This window comes from Carcharodon carcharias, chromosome 14 (genome assembly GCF_017639515.1).
Source record: "Carcharodon carcharias isolate sCarCar2 chromosome 14, sCarCar2.pri, whole genome shotgun sequence".
NCBI lineage: Eukaryota > Metazoa > Chordata > Chondrichthyes > Lamniformes > Lamnidae > Carcharodon > Carcharodon carcharias.
Window position 1 is genome coordinate 10,753,793 of NC_054480.1, and position 18,222 is coordinate 10,772,014.

General features: G+C 46.4%; 1 protein-coding gene across 3 annotated transcripts in view; it reads right to left on the reverse strand.

Moving 5' to 3' along the window:
• The window catches only part of unm_sa1614 (un-named sa1614), a 258,244-nt gene extending 241,533 nt beyond the window's left edge, over positions 1–16,711 (reverse strand). For all 3 annotated transcript variants that reach the window (XM_041204808.1, XM_041204807.1, XM_041204809.1), the window contains exon 1: positions 16,402–16,711. In XM_041204808.1, the coding sequence (XP_041060742.1) occupies positions 16,402–16,527 (126 nt within the window). In that variant the 5' untranslated portion in view covers positions 16,528–16,711. The remainder of the gene's footprint in view (positions 1–16,401) is intronic.
• Between the last annotated feature and the right edge of the window lie 1,511 nt (positions 16,712–18,222).

Genomic DNA, 18,222 nt, shown 5'->3' on the forward strand with positions numbered 1-18,222 from the left:
TCCCAGGCACCACTATCACCATCCCTGGGTATGTCCTGTCCCACTGGCACAGTGATATACAGTCGGGAGGGAATTGCCCTAGGAGTCAGCATCGACTCCAGATCCCATGAAGTCTCATGGCATCAGGTCAAACATGGGCAAGGAATCCTCTTGCTGATTACCATGTACCGCCCTCTCTCAGCTGATGAATCAGTGCTCTTCCATGTTGAACACCATTTGGAAGAAGCACTAAGGATGGCCAGGGTACAGAAAGTTCTCTGGGTGGGAGACTTCAAAGTCCATCACCAAGAGTGGCTCAGTAGCACCACTACTGACCGAGCTGGCCGAGTCCTACAGGACATAACTGCTAGACTGGGTCTGCGGCAGGTGCTGCGGGAATCAACAAGAGGGAAAAACATACTTGACCTCATCCTCACCAATCTGCCTGCCACAGATGCATCTGCCCATGACAGTGTCGGTAGGAGTGACTGCCACACAATCATTGCAGAGACGAAGTCCTGCCTTCACATTGAGGATATCCTCCATTGTGTTGTGTGGCATTACCACCGTGCTAAATGGGTTGGATTTCCATCAGATCCAGCAACTCAAGACTGGGCATCCATGAGGCACTGGCAGGCATCAGCAGCAGCAGAATTGTACTCAACCACAATCTGTAACCTCACAGATTCCCAGATAGTCCCCACTTGCCTGGGTGAGTGCAGCTCCCAAAACACTCAAGAAGCTTGACACCATCCAGGACAAAGCAGCCTGCTTGATTGGCACCAAATCTACGAACATTCACTCCCTCCACCATTGACGCACATTAGCAGCAGTGTATACCAATTACAAGATGCATTGCAGGAATTCACCAAAGCTCCTCTGACAGTACCTTCCAACCCACGACTGCTACCATCTAGAAGGACTAGGGCAGCAGATTGATGGGAACACCACCACCTGGAAGTTCCCCTCCAAGTCACTCACTGTCCTGGCTTAGAAATATATTGCCGTTGCTTCACTGTCGCTGGGTCAAAATCCTGGAACTCCCTCCCTAACAGCACCGTGGGTGTGCCTACACCACATGGACTGCAGAGGTTCAAGAAGGCAGCTCACCATCACCTTCTCAAGGGCAATTAGGGATGGGCAATAAATGCTGGCCAAGCCAGAGACACCCACATCCTTGAATGAATAAAAAAAAGAAAAAAATCCAAACCTCTCTGCCTTTCCAACTCCAAGACAATTCCTTTATTCTCCTAAGAACTCCCTTTATGACTTTCCTTTTTTAATTGCATCTTGAGAAACACTTTTGCAGGTTTTTTTCCATACTGAAACAGCCATGTAAATGCAAATTGACATTAGTCAATTCTCTATTTATTTCAATATGGAACCTAATTGGTCACATATACTAAACAAATAGCTTCCATTTATAAAGTGCTTTTTGCAAGCTGGGTAAGTCCCAAAGCACTTCAGAGCCTATTTAAGTGTTGTCACAGTTGCAACGTAGGGAAACACTGCAACAATTTTTTACACAGCAAAGTTCCACAAACAGCAATGAGATAAGTTACTAGTTATTACTGATCTGAGTTGAGGGGTAAGTATTGGCCAGGGCATTAAGCTGGATAATAAACTGTTGGAGATTATGCAATAGTTTCAAATTCCCTCTTAGTATACAGTCTTCGTGTGAAACCTCAGTCAGCTTTGATTGATGACCTGAGCGTTCATGGGACCATCAATACAGGTACATTGTCATTGTAATAATGTCCTTATTCCATACCTAACTAGCAATTAAAGTTGACTTTGTTGCATTATAAGAATATCATCCTCATCACAGCAGTACCAAAAGATCCAGGTTCTTTTGGAAAAAAAGCCCTAATTGTACCGCCTTCATTTATTTTCTTGTTGAAAAGTGGATTCAGAGATGTTACACATTGTTGTATCTGCCTTGCTGACTTTGGATACAATGATGCAGAACATGCATCGTGTGCTATATGTGCCAAGCAGACCACAGGTGCAATGAGAACCCATTTTCCAGATCTGATTTTTGGAAAGAACACACAAGGAATTTGGGGCTTTCATGAAAACAATTTTACGGAATCACTACTGGGAAAGAATCCAGGAATTAACTGGAGGTAAAAATTGATTTTGATAAACATAAATAAGGCAAGAAAAGACAGAACTCGCATTTAAATAATACCCTTTCATAATCTCAGGACATCTCAAGATGCTTTGCAGCTGGTGAAGTATTTTTGAAGTGTGGTCATTGTTGCAATATCGGGAACCACACCAACCAATTTGTACTGCATGGTTTACAAATATATGACCATATAATTTTCATGATGTTGGTTGAGGAAGAAATATTAGGCAAGACATCAGAACTCCCCTGCTTTTCTTCAAATATTGTGTAAGGGTAAAATGCAAGTTCTTCCTTGCATTCCCAGCAGTGGGAATTTTTATAGTGTACTTTTGGCAACACGGACCATGGATTTTGATGCGGCACTGATGCCATAAGAGTGATATACAGCAGCATAATATAAATGATTTTCCTGGCAGATATGCTGAGAGAGAAGGCATTGCACTTGAAAACCAATTTCTAATTTCAGCAGGTTCCTCCCATCAAACACAAAATCCCTGCAAATTTATATAATGTAGGATATCAACCTTGGTTCAATGCTTGCATCCTAGGGCTGGATTTTCCAGTGGGCATTGGGGTGCTGACGTTAGGCCCATACGGGGGTCCTGAGCTTGCCCGTGTAGTCAGTGCACTCACTAGCACACCCTTTCAAGATGTGCCTCCCTCCACACTCACCATCCTCAGGCAGGCTCCCAAGGCTTCAGGTCCAATCAAAGGGCCCACAGCAATATCAGGCTGGAGAGGTGGGTGCTGCCAAGGCAGGCGGGCTAGTGTGAAGTCATTTCAACATGGTTACCACCATAAATGTAATCAATTAAAGAGGTCTGAAGCCAGTTGGGCTATCAGGTTGGAGGGCCATCAGGTTGACAGACAGGGCTGTGACCTTTCACCCCACAGCCTCAGACTCCCTGGTTTGACGTGAGGAAGCAGCTGCAATTGAACTGGCAGCCTCCACACACATAGCTCTGATGTCAGTAAAATACCAGCGCCAGGGTAAACTGGCTCCTAAATGGGGCCTTAGTTGGATGAATTGGCTGCCCGGCTCCTAGTCTGCCCTGAAAAATTTCTCTTAAGGCAGGAAGGTGGCAGAAAGCTACCGCGAAGTGGCTCCCTATTTTCACAGCTCTCGTCTCCACAGGGCCACAAAAATTCAGCCCTAGTCTCTGAGTCAGCGGTATGGTTCAAGCTCCACACCAGAGATTTTAGCATATATTTTAGGCTGGTACTTCAGTGCAGTACTGAGGAAGTGCTACACAGTTACAGATGCCATATTGCAGCCCAGATATTGAACTAAGGCTTAAGCAGCCTTTGGTAGTTGCAAATGTTCCCATGGAACTATCTGAAGAAGAGCAGGGGAGTTCTCCTGGTGTCCTGGTCAATATCTATCCCTCATCCAACACCTAAAATAAAATTATCTGGCCATTTATTTCACTGCTGTATGTGGCATTTTGCTGTACACAAATTGACTATTGCATTACCTATATTACAATAGTAGCTTCATTTCAAAAGTACTCCATTGCTTCCAAAATGGCTTTAGATGTCCTGAGGTTGCAAAAGATGCTATAGAAATACAACTTCCCTCTTTCTTAATCTGTGCAACATTTGAATGACAAAACTGGAAAAGTGCTCCTGCTCTCCACTTGCGTTGCTACTGCGATGGTATCAAGAACGCTCCACTCACAAAACAGCATTACCCGACCAGCTCAATAATAATTGATTACACAAAGCAACTTCCCCATTTGCTTGGTCAGCTAGCTGTATATCAGGCATCATTTAGAAAGCTATTTTTTTCTTAAGCACATCCTGGAACATATTTCGTAATATCACAGTTTATTTTGAAGGCTGTTAATAGTTATACATATCAGCTGTGGCATTAAAATAATGGAGTTAAATAAAAATACACTGCTGATTGCAAGGAAATATAGAATTGGCCAGTCAAAATTGGTACGATCCCCTGGGGAAACCGTAAACCGAAATAACCAAATTTACCAAATGACCCCCAAAGAAGGAATTTGCAATAAAATTTCACTTTTGCAACTTTTACTTTAACACGAATCCAAATCAACGTAAATTAAACATGAATTAACAGGCAAACTATACTTCAAATAAACAGATAAATTTCACTCTGAATAGTCAATACAACAAAGATACATCTCACACAAGCATTTGCATCACTCCCCCCACAAATATGGCACTATGGGCGGAATTCTCCCATCTGGGACTAAGTCCCACAGCGGGGGCGGAGATAGGGAGTGTTTCCCACTGTGGAGGCCGACGGGAAATCCTGCAGAATCTTGCGGCCCCAGCATTATTATGCAGTCGGGTGTTTCCCAACATCTAGCACAGCAGAACGGGCTGGATAGCGCATGCCCCACCGTCATATCTGGGCAGCCTATTTAAAAGGCGCCCAGACATCCAACTCATTGTCAAAGTCCTATAGAGATGGCAGGAAGGGGAGAGGGAGGTCCAGCATTCAAGTTCAGTAACAGACCCCTGCATATCCTCTTCAACCAAGTGGACGTCAGGAGGAGTTTTCTTCATCCAGCTGATGGGAGGAGGTGGCCAAGCAGAGAAATTAATCCTGCATGGATGCAGGTCATCGATACTGTAGCGCCAAGGCTGTCCAGCGCAGGTCAGCCATCTAGTGCCAGAAGAGGATGAATGACCTCGTCCCCTCCGCCATGGTAAGTGAAGCTTCAGTTGCTCACACGAAGCACAATGAAAGTGATATTTCAAGGGACATGGGCCTCAGTGGCAATGGCATTACCCCACTGCAGTCATCCACTCAGTGGTGGAGAAACCACTGTGCCTCCTTCACCCTTCCACATAGAGAGATCATTGCTATATGGAAGGGTTGGGGTGGGGGGGAGGAAATGGGCTCAGGCGCAGAGGGCACCAGCAACCTCCGCAAATGAGTTGCCTCCCTGAGCCTTATTCTTGCATGTGGGTGGGCTCAGTGCTCTGAGGGAGCTAGACCACAACCTTCTGGACAGCTTGCAAAGCTGCCATACCACACAATCCAGTGGGTTATCTCCAAAAGTGGAAGTATGAGAAATGTATGTGAAATTGCTATGTATAAATGGATGCAACATACAATTCCTCTCAAACCCATCTTCTCAGTTGTCTTTATGGCACAACCGGCGAGAATGTGAGAAGACATTAGGGAGGGCGCACAGAGTTTGAGGAGACGGCAGCGCAGCTGGCAAATGTGCAGCGAGACCGGGCAATTGGAGGTGGGGAGACTGGATTTGGGCCTCCACCGAGTAAGGATCCATGCATGGTACAGAAGCCTGAGGGCCAGTGTGCCTCCATGTTGGAGGCAGTTCATGCCGTCCCTCACTATCTCCTCTCTCACTTATAGGTGTCAACAGGAAGAGGCAAAGGCCCGAGCCAGAGGAATCCTCGTCAGGCCTCAGCAGAAACCCAAGCCTGGAAAGGAGCCAGGAGAGAAGATAAGAGAGATGTGCAACTGTAGAGGCATCACAGCAGACATTTGCACCCTACACCAGCCCAGAAACACATGCCTCAGTGGGTATGAGCTCTAGTGTAAGAAGGGTCTCACATTCTTGTGGTCACCACGAGGACAAGTGCAGCAGGGGGAAGCAGGGTCAGCCAAGCTCAATTGCACATGGAGGAGTGCTGGGGAAGAGGCATCTGTGAGGTCAGAGTCCAATGACGGGCCTGTAGAATCGGCCTCCCAACTGATGGTGGAGAGACGGCAAGGGGCGGAGGAACATCAGACTGAAATGCTGGAGGCCCTCAACACGGTGGCACGCGAGTTGGAGAAGTCCATCTGCCTGCTGGCTATAGAAGTGGTGTCAACTTGTGTATGCATCGAGGTCTCCATGGCCAGCAGATCCTGCTGGAGATACACGCAGACATGCTCTGAACCAGTGTGTTTCCCTGCTGGCATTGTCGAGCATCAGGTGTTTTGAGGGCCGGGGGGAAGGACAGGGCTTTATCTGCATCCCATTAGTGGAATGAAAATCGATTTCGTGCCAGCCTCTGGCGGGAATTGCGACCCGCCTTTGTGGGTAGTAGCTGAAGGTGCTGCCGTCATTTCACCCTAGCACGAAACCAATTTTTAGACCTCCCAGAGAATCCTATCCCCCACACAGCATTAAACCCACTGATGAGGTCACGGGAGAATTCCGCCCTACATTCCTACACAATTTCATGTTCTCCATTCATGCAGGGTAGGTTGGGAGTCATACTGGGAACAGCTTTCACCTGCAAGCTTCCCGGGTATGATTATTATCAGCAAGGCACACTTCTATGAACCCTATGTCCCTCACATCATGACAGCCCTGATGGTGCAGCTTTCCAGAGTTCCTTTCCAACCGATCAACCAATAACACCCAGTTCACAGTTTGGCCGCTTCTGGGAAAACACCAAGATCTTATTGTCTCTGAGCTATTTATACAGCTTTTGAGGTTCTAGAGGTTATAGCCAGCTTGCATGCTATTTCCAAGAGCTCCTGTTTCTTTTCCTGCCAAACAGAAAAACTGACCTCTGCCTGAGAGTGATTTGTTTTTTCTCCTCGCAAGAATTCAGTATGTGCCTGTCTCTTTCTGCTTTTCCTTTGTGTCTGCATCTGTGCCTTCACCCTGCAACTGCTCTGCTTGTAGCTATCCTTCGTGTCTGCCAGCCACAGGCTTCAGGTCTTAACTTCCTTCCTGTTGGTACTGCTTTCAGGAAAGGTCGCATGATTCCTAGCCTCTGACCTGCTCTTGTAGCCACAGTATTTATGTGGCTAGTCCAGTTCAGTTTCTGGTCAAAGGTAATCTCCAGGATGTTGATAGTGGGGGATTCAGAGATGGTAATGCCATTGAACAGCAAGGGGCAATGGTTGGATTCTCTCTTGTTGGAGGTGGTCATTGCCTAGCACTTGTGTTGTGCGAATGTTACTCGCCACTTGTCAGCCCAAGCCTGGATATTGTCCAGTCTTGTTGCATTTGGACATGGACTGCTTCAGTATCTGAGGAGTTGCGAATGGTGCTGAACATTCTGCAATCATCAGCGAACATCCTCACATCTGACCTTATACTGGAAGGAAGGACATTGATGAAGCAGCTGAAGATGGTTGGGCTGAGGATACTACCCTGAGGAACTCCTGTAGTGATGTCCTGGAGCTGAGATGACTGACTTCCAGCAACCACAACCATCTTCCTTTGTGCTAGGTATGATTCCAACCAACGGAGAGTTTACCCCCAGATTCCCATTGACTCCAGTTTTGCTAGGGCTCCTTGATGCCACACTCAGTCAAATGCTGCCTTGATGTCAAGGGCAGTCACTCTCACCTCACCTCGGGAGTTCAGCTCTTTTGTCAATGTTTGAATCAAGGCTGTAATGAGGTCAGGAGCTGAGTGGCCCTGACGGAACCCAAACTGGGTATCAGTGAGCAGGTTATTGCTAAGCAAGTGTCGCTTGATAGCACTGTTGATGACTCCTTCCATTACTTTACTGATGATCAAGAATAGACTGATGAAGTGGTCATTGGCCGGTTTGGATTTGTCCTGCTTTTTGCGTACAGGACATACCAGGGCATATTTCCACATAGCCGGGTAGATGTCAGTGTTGTAGCTGAACTGGGACAGCTTGGCTAGGGGCGTGGCAAGTTCTGGAGCACAAGTCTTCAGCGCTATTGCCAGAATATTGTTGGAGCCTATAGCCTTTGCAATATCCAGTGGCTTCAGCCGTTTCTTGATATCACGTGGAGTGAATCGAATTGGCTGAAGACTGGCAACTGTGATGCTGGGGACCTCCGGAGGAGGCCGAGTTGGATCATCCACTCGGCACTTATGGCTGAAGATTGTAGCGAATGCTTCAGTCTTATCTTTTGCACTGATGTGCTGGGCTCCTCCATCATTGAGGATTGGGATATTTGTGGAGCCTCATCCACCACTGAGTTGTTTAATTGTCCACCACCATTCACGGCTAGATATGGCAGGACTGCAGAGCTTAGATCTGATCCATTGGGTTGTGAGGTCACTTAGCCCTGTCTATCACTTGCTGCTAATGCTGTTTGGCATGCAAGTAGTCCTGTAGTAGATTCATCAGGTTGACACCTCATTTTTAGGTATGCCTGGTGCTGTTCCTGGCATGCCGCCCTGCACGCTTCATTGAACCAGGGTTGATCCCCTGGCTTGATGGTAATGGTAGAGTGGGGGATATGCCGGGCCATGAGGTTACATATTGTGTTTGAGTACAATTCTACTGCTGCTGATGGCCCACAGCGCCTTATGGGTGTTCAGTCTTGAGTTGCTAGATCTGTTCAAAATCTATCCCATTTAGCACAGTGGTAGTGCCACACAACACAATGGAGGGTATCCTCAATGTGAAGATGGGGCTTTGTCTCCACAACGATTGTGCAGTGGTCACTCCTACCAATACTGTCATGGACAAATGCATCTGCCACAGGCAGGTTGGTGAGGATGAAGTCAAGTATGTTTTCCCTCTCATTCGTTTCCTCGCCACCTGCCACAGACCCAGTCTAGCAGCTATGTCATTTAAGACTCGGCCAGCTCGGTCAGTAGTGGTGCTACCAAGCCACTCTTGGTGATGGATGTTGAAGTACATTCTGCACCCTTAGTGCTTCCTCCAAATGGTGTTCAACATGGAGGAGCACTGATTCAGCAGGTGAGAGAGGGTACGTAGTGGTTTCCTTGCCCCAGTTTGAACTGATGCCATGAGACTTCATGGGGCCCACTGACGATGTTGAGGCCTCCCAGGGCAACTCTCTTCCGACTGTATATTATTGTGCCACCACCTCTGCAGGGCCTGTCCTGCCAATGAGAGGACATGCCCTGGAATGGTGATGGTGGTGTCTGGGATACTATCTGTAAGATATTATTCAGTGAGGATGACTATGTCAGACTGTTGCTTGACCAGTCTGTGAGACAGCTCTCCCAGTTTTGGCACTAGCGCCCATGTGTTGGTAAGGAGGACTTTGCAGGGTCGACAGGGCTGAGATTGCCATTGTCGTTTCCCGTTCCTAGGTGTCAGGTGCTCCGTTCAGTTTCATTCCTCTTTTGTGACTTCGTAGCAGTTTCATACAACTGAGTGGCTTGCTTGGCCATTTCAGATGGCATTTAAGAGTCAACCACATTGCTGTGGGTCTCCAGTCATATGTAGGTCAGATCAGGTAAGGACAACAGATTTCCTTCCCTAAACCAAATGGGTTTTTACAATGATCAACAATGGTTCCATGGTCATCATCAGACTTTTAATTCCAGATTTTTTAATTGAACTCAATGCCATGCTGGGATTCAAACCCGGGTCTCTAGATTACTAGTCCAGCGCCAATACCACTATGCTATCGCCTCCTGCTAAATGCCCTCTGAAATGGCTTGGCAAGCCACTCAATTATATTAAACCACTGCAAGATCACTGTTGTATCAAACCGCTACCTAGCACAAAGGACAATAGTTGTGGTTGTTGGTCAATCAACTCAGTTCCAGGACATCACTGAAGTAGTTTCTCAGGGTAGTGTCCTAGGCCGAACCATCTTCAGCTGCTTCAATGACCTTCCTTCCACCATAAGGTCAAATGTGACGCATCCGCCCTCACGCCTTCCTCTCCCTCCCAGAAACATGATACCCTTATCCTCACTTATCACCCCACCAGCCTCTACATTCAAAGGATCATCCTCCACCATTTCCGCCAACTCAAGCATGATGCCACCATCAAACACATCTTCCCTTCACCCCCCCCGGTGGCATTCCGCAGGGATCGTTCCCTCCAGGACACCCTGGTCCACTCCTCCATCACCCCCTACACCTCAACCCACTCCCATGGCACCTTCCCATGCAACCGCAGAAGATGCAACATCTGCCCCTTTACTTCCCCTCTCCTCACTGTCTAAGGGCCCAAACACTCATTTCAAGTGAAGCAGCATTTCACTTGCACTTCACTCAATTTAGTCTACTGCATTCGTTGCTCCCAATGCGGTTTCCTCTACATTGGAGAGACCAAACGCAGACTGGGTTACCGCTTTGCAGAACATTACCCAGCAAGCATTCCGCAAGCATTACCCAGACCTCCCTGTCGCTTGCCATTTCAACACTCCACCCTGCTCTCATGCCCACATGTCCGTCCTTGGCCTGCTGCATTGTTCCAGTGAAACTCAACGCAAACTAGAGGAACAATACCTCATCTTCCGACTAGGCACTTTACAGCCTGCCAGACTGAATATTGAGTTTAACAATTTTAGATCATGAACTCTCTCCTCCATCCCCACCCACTTTCCGATCCTCCCTTTTTTTTCCAATAATTTATATAGATTTTTCTTTTCCCACCTATTTCCATTATTTTTAAATGTATTTCCATCCATTGTTTTATCTCTACCTTTTAGCCTTTTTCGATTCCTTCACCCCCACCCCAACCCCACTAGGACTATCTTGCTTGTCCTGCTTTCTACCCTTAATTAGCACATTCCTTAAATAATATCACCACCTTCAACACCTTTGTCCTTTTGTCTGTGACATCTTTTGGTTATCTCTGCCTATCACTGGCCCTTTATCCAGCTCTACTTGTCCCACCCCCCTTAAACCAGCTTATATTTCACCTCTCTTCCATTTTTACTCAGTTCTGTTGAAGGGTCATTCAGACTCGAAGCGTTAACTGTGTTCCTCTCCGCAGATGCTGCCAGACCTGCTGAGCTTTTCCAGGTATTTTTGTTTTTGTTTTGGATTTCCAGCATCCCCAGTTTTTTGATTTTATCAAATGTGGGGATGTTTATTGATGATTGCACAATGTTCAGCACTCCTCAATTCACAACTCCTCAGATACTGAAGTAGTCCATGTCCAAATGCAACAAGACTTGGGCAATATCCAGGCCAGACTGACAAGTGGCAGGTAACATTCATGCCACACAAGTGCCAGGCAACAACCATTTCCAACAAGAGAGAATGTAACCATCAACCCTTGACATTCAGTGGCATTACCATCACTGAATGCCCCATTATCAACATTTTGGGGGGTTACCATTGACCAGAAACTGAACTGGACTAGCCATATAAATACTGTGGCTACAAGGGCAGGTCAGAGGCTCAGAATCCAACTGTGATTAACTCACCTCCTGACTCCCCAAAGCCTGTCCATCACCTTGCCGCCATGTCCGCCTTCCTCAGAGGCATCCTCGGCCTTTTGGCTCCACTCCGCCTGGCTCTGCTCGGCCAGCGGGCCCGACTCAGCAGCAAATCCTCTGGCCTGGAGATTGGTGCTTGGATTCAGTATAATGTCTGCTGTGATTCTGATCCTTGCAGCCTGGTTTCTGGCTCACATCGAGAACTTCAAGAAGCGGGAGTGAACGGGTGCCGCAGCCTGACCAAGAAACTAAAGCTCAAACTTTAACACTCCATTCTCTCTTCCCTTGAGCTGTCTCTCTGGAGATCAACATTCCACCCGTTTCTCTCAACCATTCTTTACTGCAATGTTAAACATTTTCTTTGTCACTTGATGCTGTAGCTGATGTCAGTTACAATAAAGCTTATTTAAAATGTAAAAAAAATTTACAAGGCACAAGTCAGGAGTGTGATGGAATACTCTCAACTTGCCTGGATGAGTGCAGCTCCCACAACGCTCAAGAACTTGACACCATCCGGGACAAAGCATCCGGTTTGAGTGGCACCCCATCCACAAACATTCATGCCCTCCACCACCGGCGAACAGTGGCAGCAGCATGTACCATCTACAAGATGCACTGCAGAAACACACCAACGCTCCTTAGGCAGCACCTTCCAAACCCACGACTGCTACCATCTAGAAGGACAAGGGCGGCAGATACCAGGGAACACCACAAACTGGAAGTACTCCTCCAAGCCACTCACTATCCTGACTTGGATATACATCACCGCTCCTTCACTGTCGCTGGGTCAAAATCCAGGGACTCCCTCCCTAATAGCACAGTGGGTTTACCTACACCACAGGGCCTGCAGCAGTTCAAGAAGGCAGCTCACCATCACATTCTCAAAGGCAATTAGGAATGGGCAATAAATGCTGACTTAGCTAGCGACACCCACATCCTGTAAATGAATTAAAAAACCCCACAAATATCGGAATTTTAATTTCTGTAAGTGGTGAATCCATGGAAGAGGGAGGTGGTGGAAGCATGGAATATTCAAACACTTCTCTCCTCAGAGTGATATCTGAGGTAATAATATTATGCTTTTCACTGCCATAGCATCAATTAATTGCCTAAGAAAAATAACAAAGAGATCAGCAACTCACCTTTTCTGGTGTAATAAACAAAAATTATCACTAATTATATCTCAATGGTATAAATAGCAGAAGGTAATTTCAATGGTAATGTAGTCTGTCCTTTGGTGTGGAAGACCCTTAGTTGTGCAGCGTTGTGGTAATAAGTAAATTCAGGTGAACTTTCACATGGTGCAAAAAATCTCTTGGAAATGTTGAATCTTCAACAGATCTTGATCTCCCCTATTCAACTCCTCATAACTGCAAGATATTTAAAAGACCGTGTATGTGGAGAGGAAGGGAGAGGAAAGGAAGGAAAAAAACTAAAGCATTGTACACAACCTCAACAGAACCCAAAGTGCTTCACAGCCAATGAAGTACTTTTGAAGTTCAACCTTTGCTGAAATGCAGGAAATGGCAGCAGTCAATTTATTCACAGCAAGGTCCCACAAGGCCAATGAGATAAATAGCCAAATATTTTAGTGACAGTTGTTGAGGGATAACCTTTTATCAGCACATCAGAAGCACTTACCTAACCTTGGAATAGCACCATGGGATCTTTTACACCCACCTGACCGGACAAGCAAGGCCTCAGTTTATCAGCTCCTTCAAAAGATGGGGCAGATTCCCACAATAATTCCTACCTACCCTGTCTTTGCCGATCAAGACTGCTTCCAGTCCTCTAATGCGGTAATGGGATAGAAGGAGATAAAGGAGATAGGGGGTGGCATGGGAAAGATGGAATGGCATGGGTGTGGGGATAGGATTGGGAGACATGGCATTGTAAGGGAGGAATAGCACGGGATGGGGATGGCATGGGAGGCATGAGAGGGAGGAAATGGCATCAAAAGTATGTCATGGGAAGGATGGAAAGGCTTGGAATGGGAATGGTATGCGAGGGAGGGGAATTGGATGGGAGGGAGGTGATGGCATAGGTTGGCTGGCGTGGGAAGGATGGAATGCATGGGATGGGATTGGATGGCATGGGAAAAATGCAATAGCATGTAAGGGATGGAATGGCATGGGAGGGATAGATGAGATGGTGGAATAGGTTAAGTATACTAATTTGACCACCAATGTTTTGTGGGTCTCTGCTGGTTATATTGCTATAATCTATTAAAATATATTAAACAATAATTAACTGAAAATGATGGAGATATACAGCAGATCCACTGGCAACTGAAATGTTAATATTTCTGTAGAGATCCTTCTAGTTCTGATAAAAGAGGTTCCAATATTTAAAGTTCAAAAGTCACAGTACAATGATATAATTGGTGGACAACAGTGTTAAATAAACATTGAAGAGTTCTGTGCTATATGCCGCCTGGCAGCAGATCCTAGGCGGGAGGTTCAGTAGCATAGTGATTATTTTACTTGACTAGTAATCCAGAGACCTGGTCTAATGATGTGGACATATGGTATTCAAACCCTACCAAGGCAGCTGGGGAATTGAAGTATAATTTATTAATTAAAAATGAATAAAAAGCTAATAATGGTGACCATGAAACCAGCAGATTGTCATAAAAACCCATCTGGTTCACTAATGTCCTTTAGTGAAAGAAATCTGCCATCCTTACCCAGTTTTGACTCCATACCTACAGCTACGTGGTTGACTCTTAACTCTTTCTGAACTGGCCTAGTAAGTTACTTACTAATGTTCAGGAAGCCAGCTTACCACCATCTTCTCAAGGGCAATTAGCAATGGGAATTAAATGTTGAGCTTGCTGGCAATGCCCACAATCCTATGAATGAATCATCAACAAAAAAGGGGAGCAACTAGCGAAGCTAAATATCGAAAATCTGTTCATTTCGAAACTCCTTGTGGACCATGAGGAGCAAGATCTTTCCCCTCAGGCCCCTGAAGGAGCCCTTGGAACTCCCAAGCCTCAGCCTCATCTCCAACCTCACTGAAACCCTCAATCCCTTACCTCCTGTAAAGTCCTCCAATCACTCTGTTCCAGGGGTCCTCTCCTATGGCCTCCTGATTGTAAAATTCTATTTTGCCCACTGGCCAGGCAGCCAATCTAGCTGGGTATCAGCAATGAGTTATCAAGCAGGATCTCCATGCCTCAGCCTTGCCAGAGCTATCGCCTGCCAGCAAACTGCATTACACCCTCCCCACGCTCCCATTAATATCAAGAGCACAGTTTTCACCTGGAACAGCCTTTCATTTTTCAGATTCTGATGAACCTCCTGTGTGATTCCACCATTTTGTTTTTATTTCAGATTTCCAGCCTTTGCAGCTTTTCACTTTACCTCAGCAATTAATAGCGATGCTCCAGTAACAAACATTGAAATGAAGTTCAAATCAAAGGCAATGGAATCTAGATTACAGCCTTAAAATTTTTCAATTGTACAAGTTAATCTTTCATACGGAGACATACTCTTTTAATTTCATATGGAGCACGTTTCAATTCTGGGGTCGTTTTGTGTGCCAATGTTAACCATCAGTTTGCAGTGATGTTCACATTACAAAATGAACCATTGTGACACAATAAGGTTACTGTGGAGTAATAGGTTGCGACTTTCACACTCACATTTCTCTGTGCAGCAAATTGACAACCTCATCTGTTCTGCTGTGGAGAGACAGTAAATAGAAATCAAATGCTTCCCTGCAAAGAGCAAGGAAAACAGGAAAATCAGGAGAGTCACCACTGGATGTTCTCATACACCTCCCCACAGTTGATTCTTGTGGTAGAATTGTGCAGAATCCTGCAATGGCTTTTAGCTTCCATTTATAAAGAGATAAAAAGAATGGCAAGAGAATATCCCCTTTTCCAAGACTAAAGTATAAATAAGCTACAGTACAGCTATCTGGCAAAATTAATTAACCAATGCACTGTATTAGTTTAGCAGGTTGTCCAGAGAGACTTCCTCAAAGTTCCCTTTTTCAATATCCTGCTTTAACTTTTGCCACTGAGGGTTGTTGCAATTATCTTCATTAGATAAAAATGTCACAACCGTTAAGTATGAAAGCTTTGCCTTGTTTATAAAAATACATTCATGATCACCATCTCCTTCCTGCAGGAACAGTATTTTACTCCCCACCCCATCCTATTCAACATTGAACAATCCTGTGATTTTGAACATCATCTCATCCGTTGCAGTTTAAAAGCTTTAAAAGTCCTATTTCAGAGGGCAATCAACAATATCAACTTGACTTTAAAGATTGTTCGGCATCTCCACCTTATCTTTAAAAAAAATGGTTGCAATACCGAATAAGGTTAGCTTTTTTAAAGCCAAGTACGCTGGCAAGACAAATGATCATTTATTGCCATGTATCACAATTTCATTACTGTGAAGTTGAAAATTCAAATAACAGAGCACCATACATACTACATACATTCACAATTTGATGTTGACATTCACAAATATGTACTGCTGACTGTTACACTTTTCACACTTATCCATGTAAGATTTAAGGACTTGTTTGCTGTTAATGCAATGAACTTCCACAATTGAAGAAAATTCTGGGCTCCCAGTACCATATTATTAGCAATGTTCATGGAACAAATGAAAGGTTACAGAAGGAGGGGGGGGGGTGTGGAAAAAACCAATGTAGGTGCACAATAATGACAACTTGAGTCCTGAGGGTGAAGCAGAGAATTAAAGAAGGGAGGCACACAATAATCTATGCATTGAGATTAAATGGTGCTGTCAGAGGCAAAAAGGCAGAGATGTGTTCCTAGAGTTTGCCATCTTGACTATGTGAGTGAGGTGTGATGAAGAAAAGACAAAAGGGGCAGATAGAGAGTGGGGTGGGGTGGGGAGGTGGGGAGGTGGGGGGGAGGGTGGATGACAGCTCAAAGGAAAGAATATACATTACAAATTCAAATAGCAGGAAGGTGGGGGCTGTTTGAATGGGACGAGGAGTATTGAGAGAGCTTGACAGCACAGACTGTGTTCCGAGCCACAGTTTTGGTCATTCAAAAATCCCAGATGCAGGAAACACAGAGATAGAGAGAGAGAGATAGAGAGAGAGAGAGGGAGACAGAGAAGAGTTGGATAGTGAGAATGACAAGATCCCCTAGAGGTGGCCTGAGACACAAGGAGGATCAACAATGTCAGTGAAGCCACGGTGCAAGAGAGAGCTTTACCTCCTCGAGTGTAGTCACTGTGTTCCTGCAGTTTGCCATTTTGGTGGTGAAGGAGGAGGTTGTCGGCGAGCTGTGGTCCTCCAGAGTTTCGCAGATAAATTCTTGCACAGAGATCACCTCCGGCATCTTTTTTTTCAATGTGGGTTTGTTTCCCTTTCTAGAAAACTAAGAGAAAAATTGAGGAGGGAGTTTCAGATAAGGGGAGGGGGAGAGAGAGAGAGAGAAACAGTCAGACTCTGAAAAAGGCAGGATCACTGACTGACAAACACTCTCATCCTCCTGACAGCCGCCCGCCCGCCTCTGCCGGCGGTGCTCAGCTTCACAGGGAAGGAAACGCTGGGGAGGCGGTGGTGGGGCGGGTGGCGCGCGCGCGCGCGCGCCCACTGGCGGGCGGGCGCCGCGCTCCTCTCACCAGCCGCCGCGCGCGCGCGCCCACTGGCGGCACCAACCGCCGCACCTCGCGCTGCAAAGCCTGCTCCTCGCGCTCACTGAGGGCGAGGGCGAGGGCGAGGTTGCGGGGGGGGGGGGTGGGGGGGGGGGTGGGGGGGAGGGGGGGGGGGGGGGGTCTGAGCCCAGCCTCTCCTCTCGGTTCCAACTCAGATTTCCCGCCACCCACCCACTTTGGTGAGAAACGGAACGTATTACAAATTTCAGTTTTCTTCTTTTTCCTGGGGTTTTTCCCCATGTTACGTGGGGTCAAGCCACAATGAGGCTTGAGAGGGGTTTGGCTGGTGGTTTTTTTCTTTAACAGCCAAATGCCCTCCCTGCCACCATCCAGGACTGGGAACCACAACATGGCTGACCAGGAGTGTCTCCCACTCTTACTGCCGGCAGTAGGATTTATAAGTTGATTATCAACCTGTTTGCCAACGTTATAAACGAACCTGCCTTGGCCATCAAGTCCTAGGGCAGGAACTTGAACCCAGAGTTCAAGAGTTTAGAGTCAGGGATGCTACCCCCCCCCCCCACTGCACCACAAGACCTTCCAGCTCAGGTAGTTTCTTATCAACCCCAACGTTAATTGACTGAGGTTTCAGCCCTGGCTCAGTGGGTACTCTCTCTGGGCCCCTGATCCAGAAAACTGTATGTTTAAGACCTACCCCCCCGCGCTCCTCCTCCTCCTCCTCCCCCCCCCCCCCCCCCCCCCCCAAGTTCCAGCACCAAAATCCAGGCCCCACTGCCAGTACTGAGGGAGTGCCGCACTGTCAAAGGTGCCCCGTCCTTCAGATGAGAAGCTTAAGCCGAGGCCCCACCAGACCTCTCAAGTGGATGTAAGAGATCCCACGGACTACTTGGAAGGGAGTTTGCCCCAATATCCCAGCCAACAGTCAACATCGTTAAAAACAAGTTATCTGGTCATTATCACATTGCTGCTTTTGGCGCTTGCTGTACACAAACTGCCCACAGCATTTTGTGCTTTATAACTGTGACTACACTTCAAAAGTACTTCATTAGCTTTAAAGCACTTTGAGACAGCCAGAGGTCATGTAAGGTGCAACATAAGTGCAAGTTTTTCTTTTAGTAGTAAGTGTGTTTATGTAAATATGCACGTGTGTGTGTGTGTGTGTGTGTGTGTGTGTCGCCCATGGACAATTTATTGCACACTAATCGGGGTCAGTTCACCAGTCTTGGCTCAATGTGGGCAGCACCATCACCTGAGTTTGAAAATTTGACAAGTTTGAACCCATTACCGCCCCCACCCCCCCCCCCCCCCAAGAGACTTTAAGTCTCCATAATCCAGGTTGACGGTCCCAGTGCAGTACTGAAAGAGTACTGTACTGTCAGAGATGCCATCCTTCAGATGAGACACTAAACTGAAAG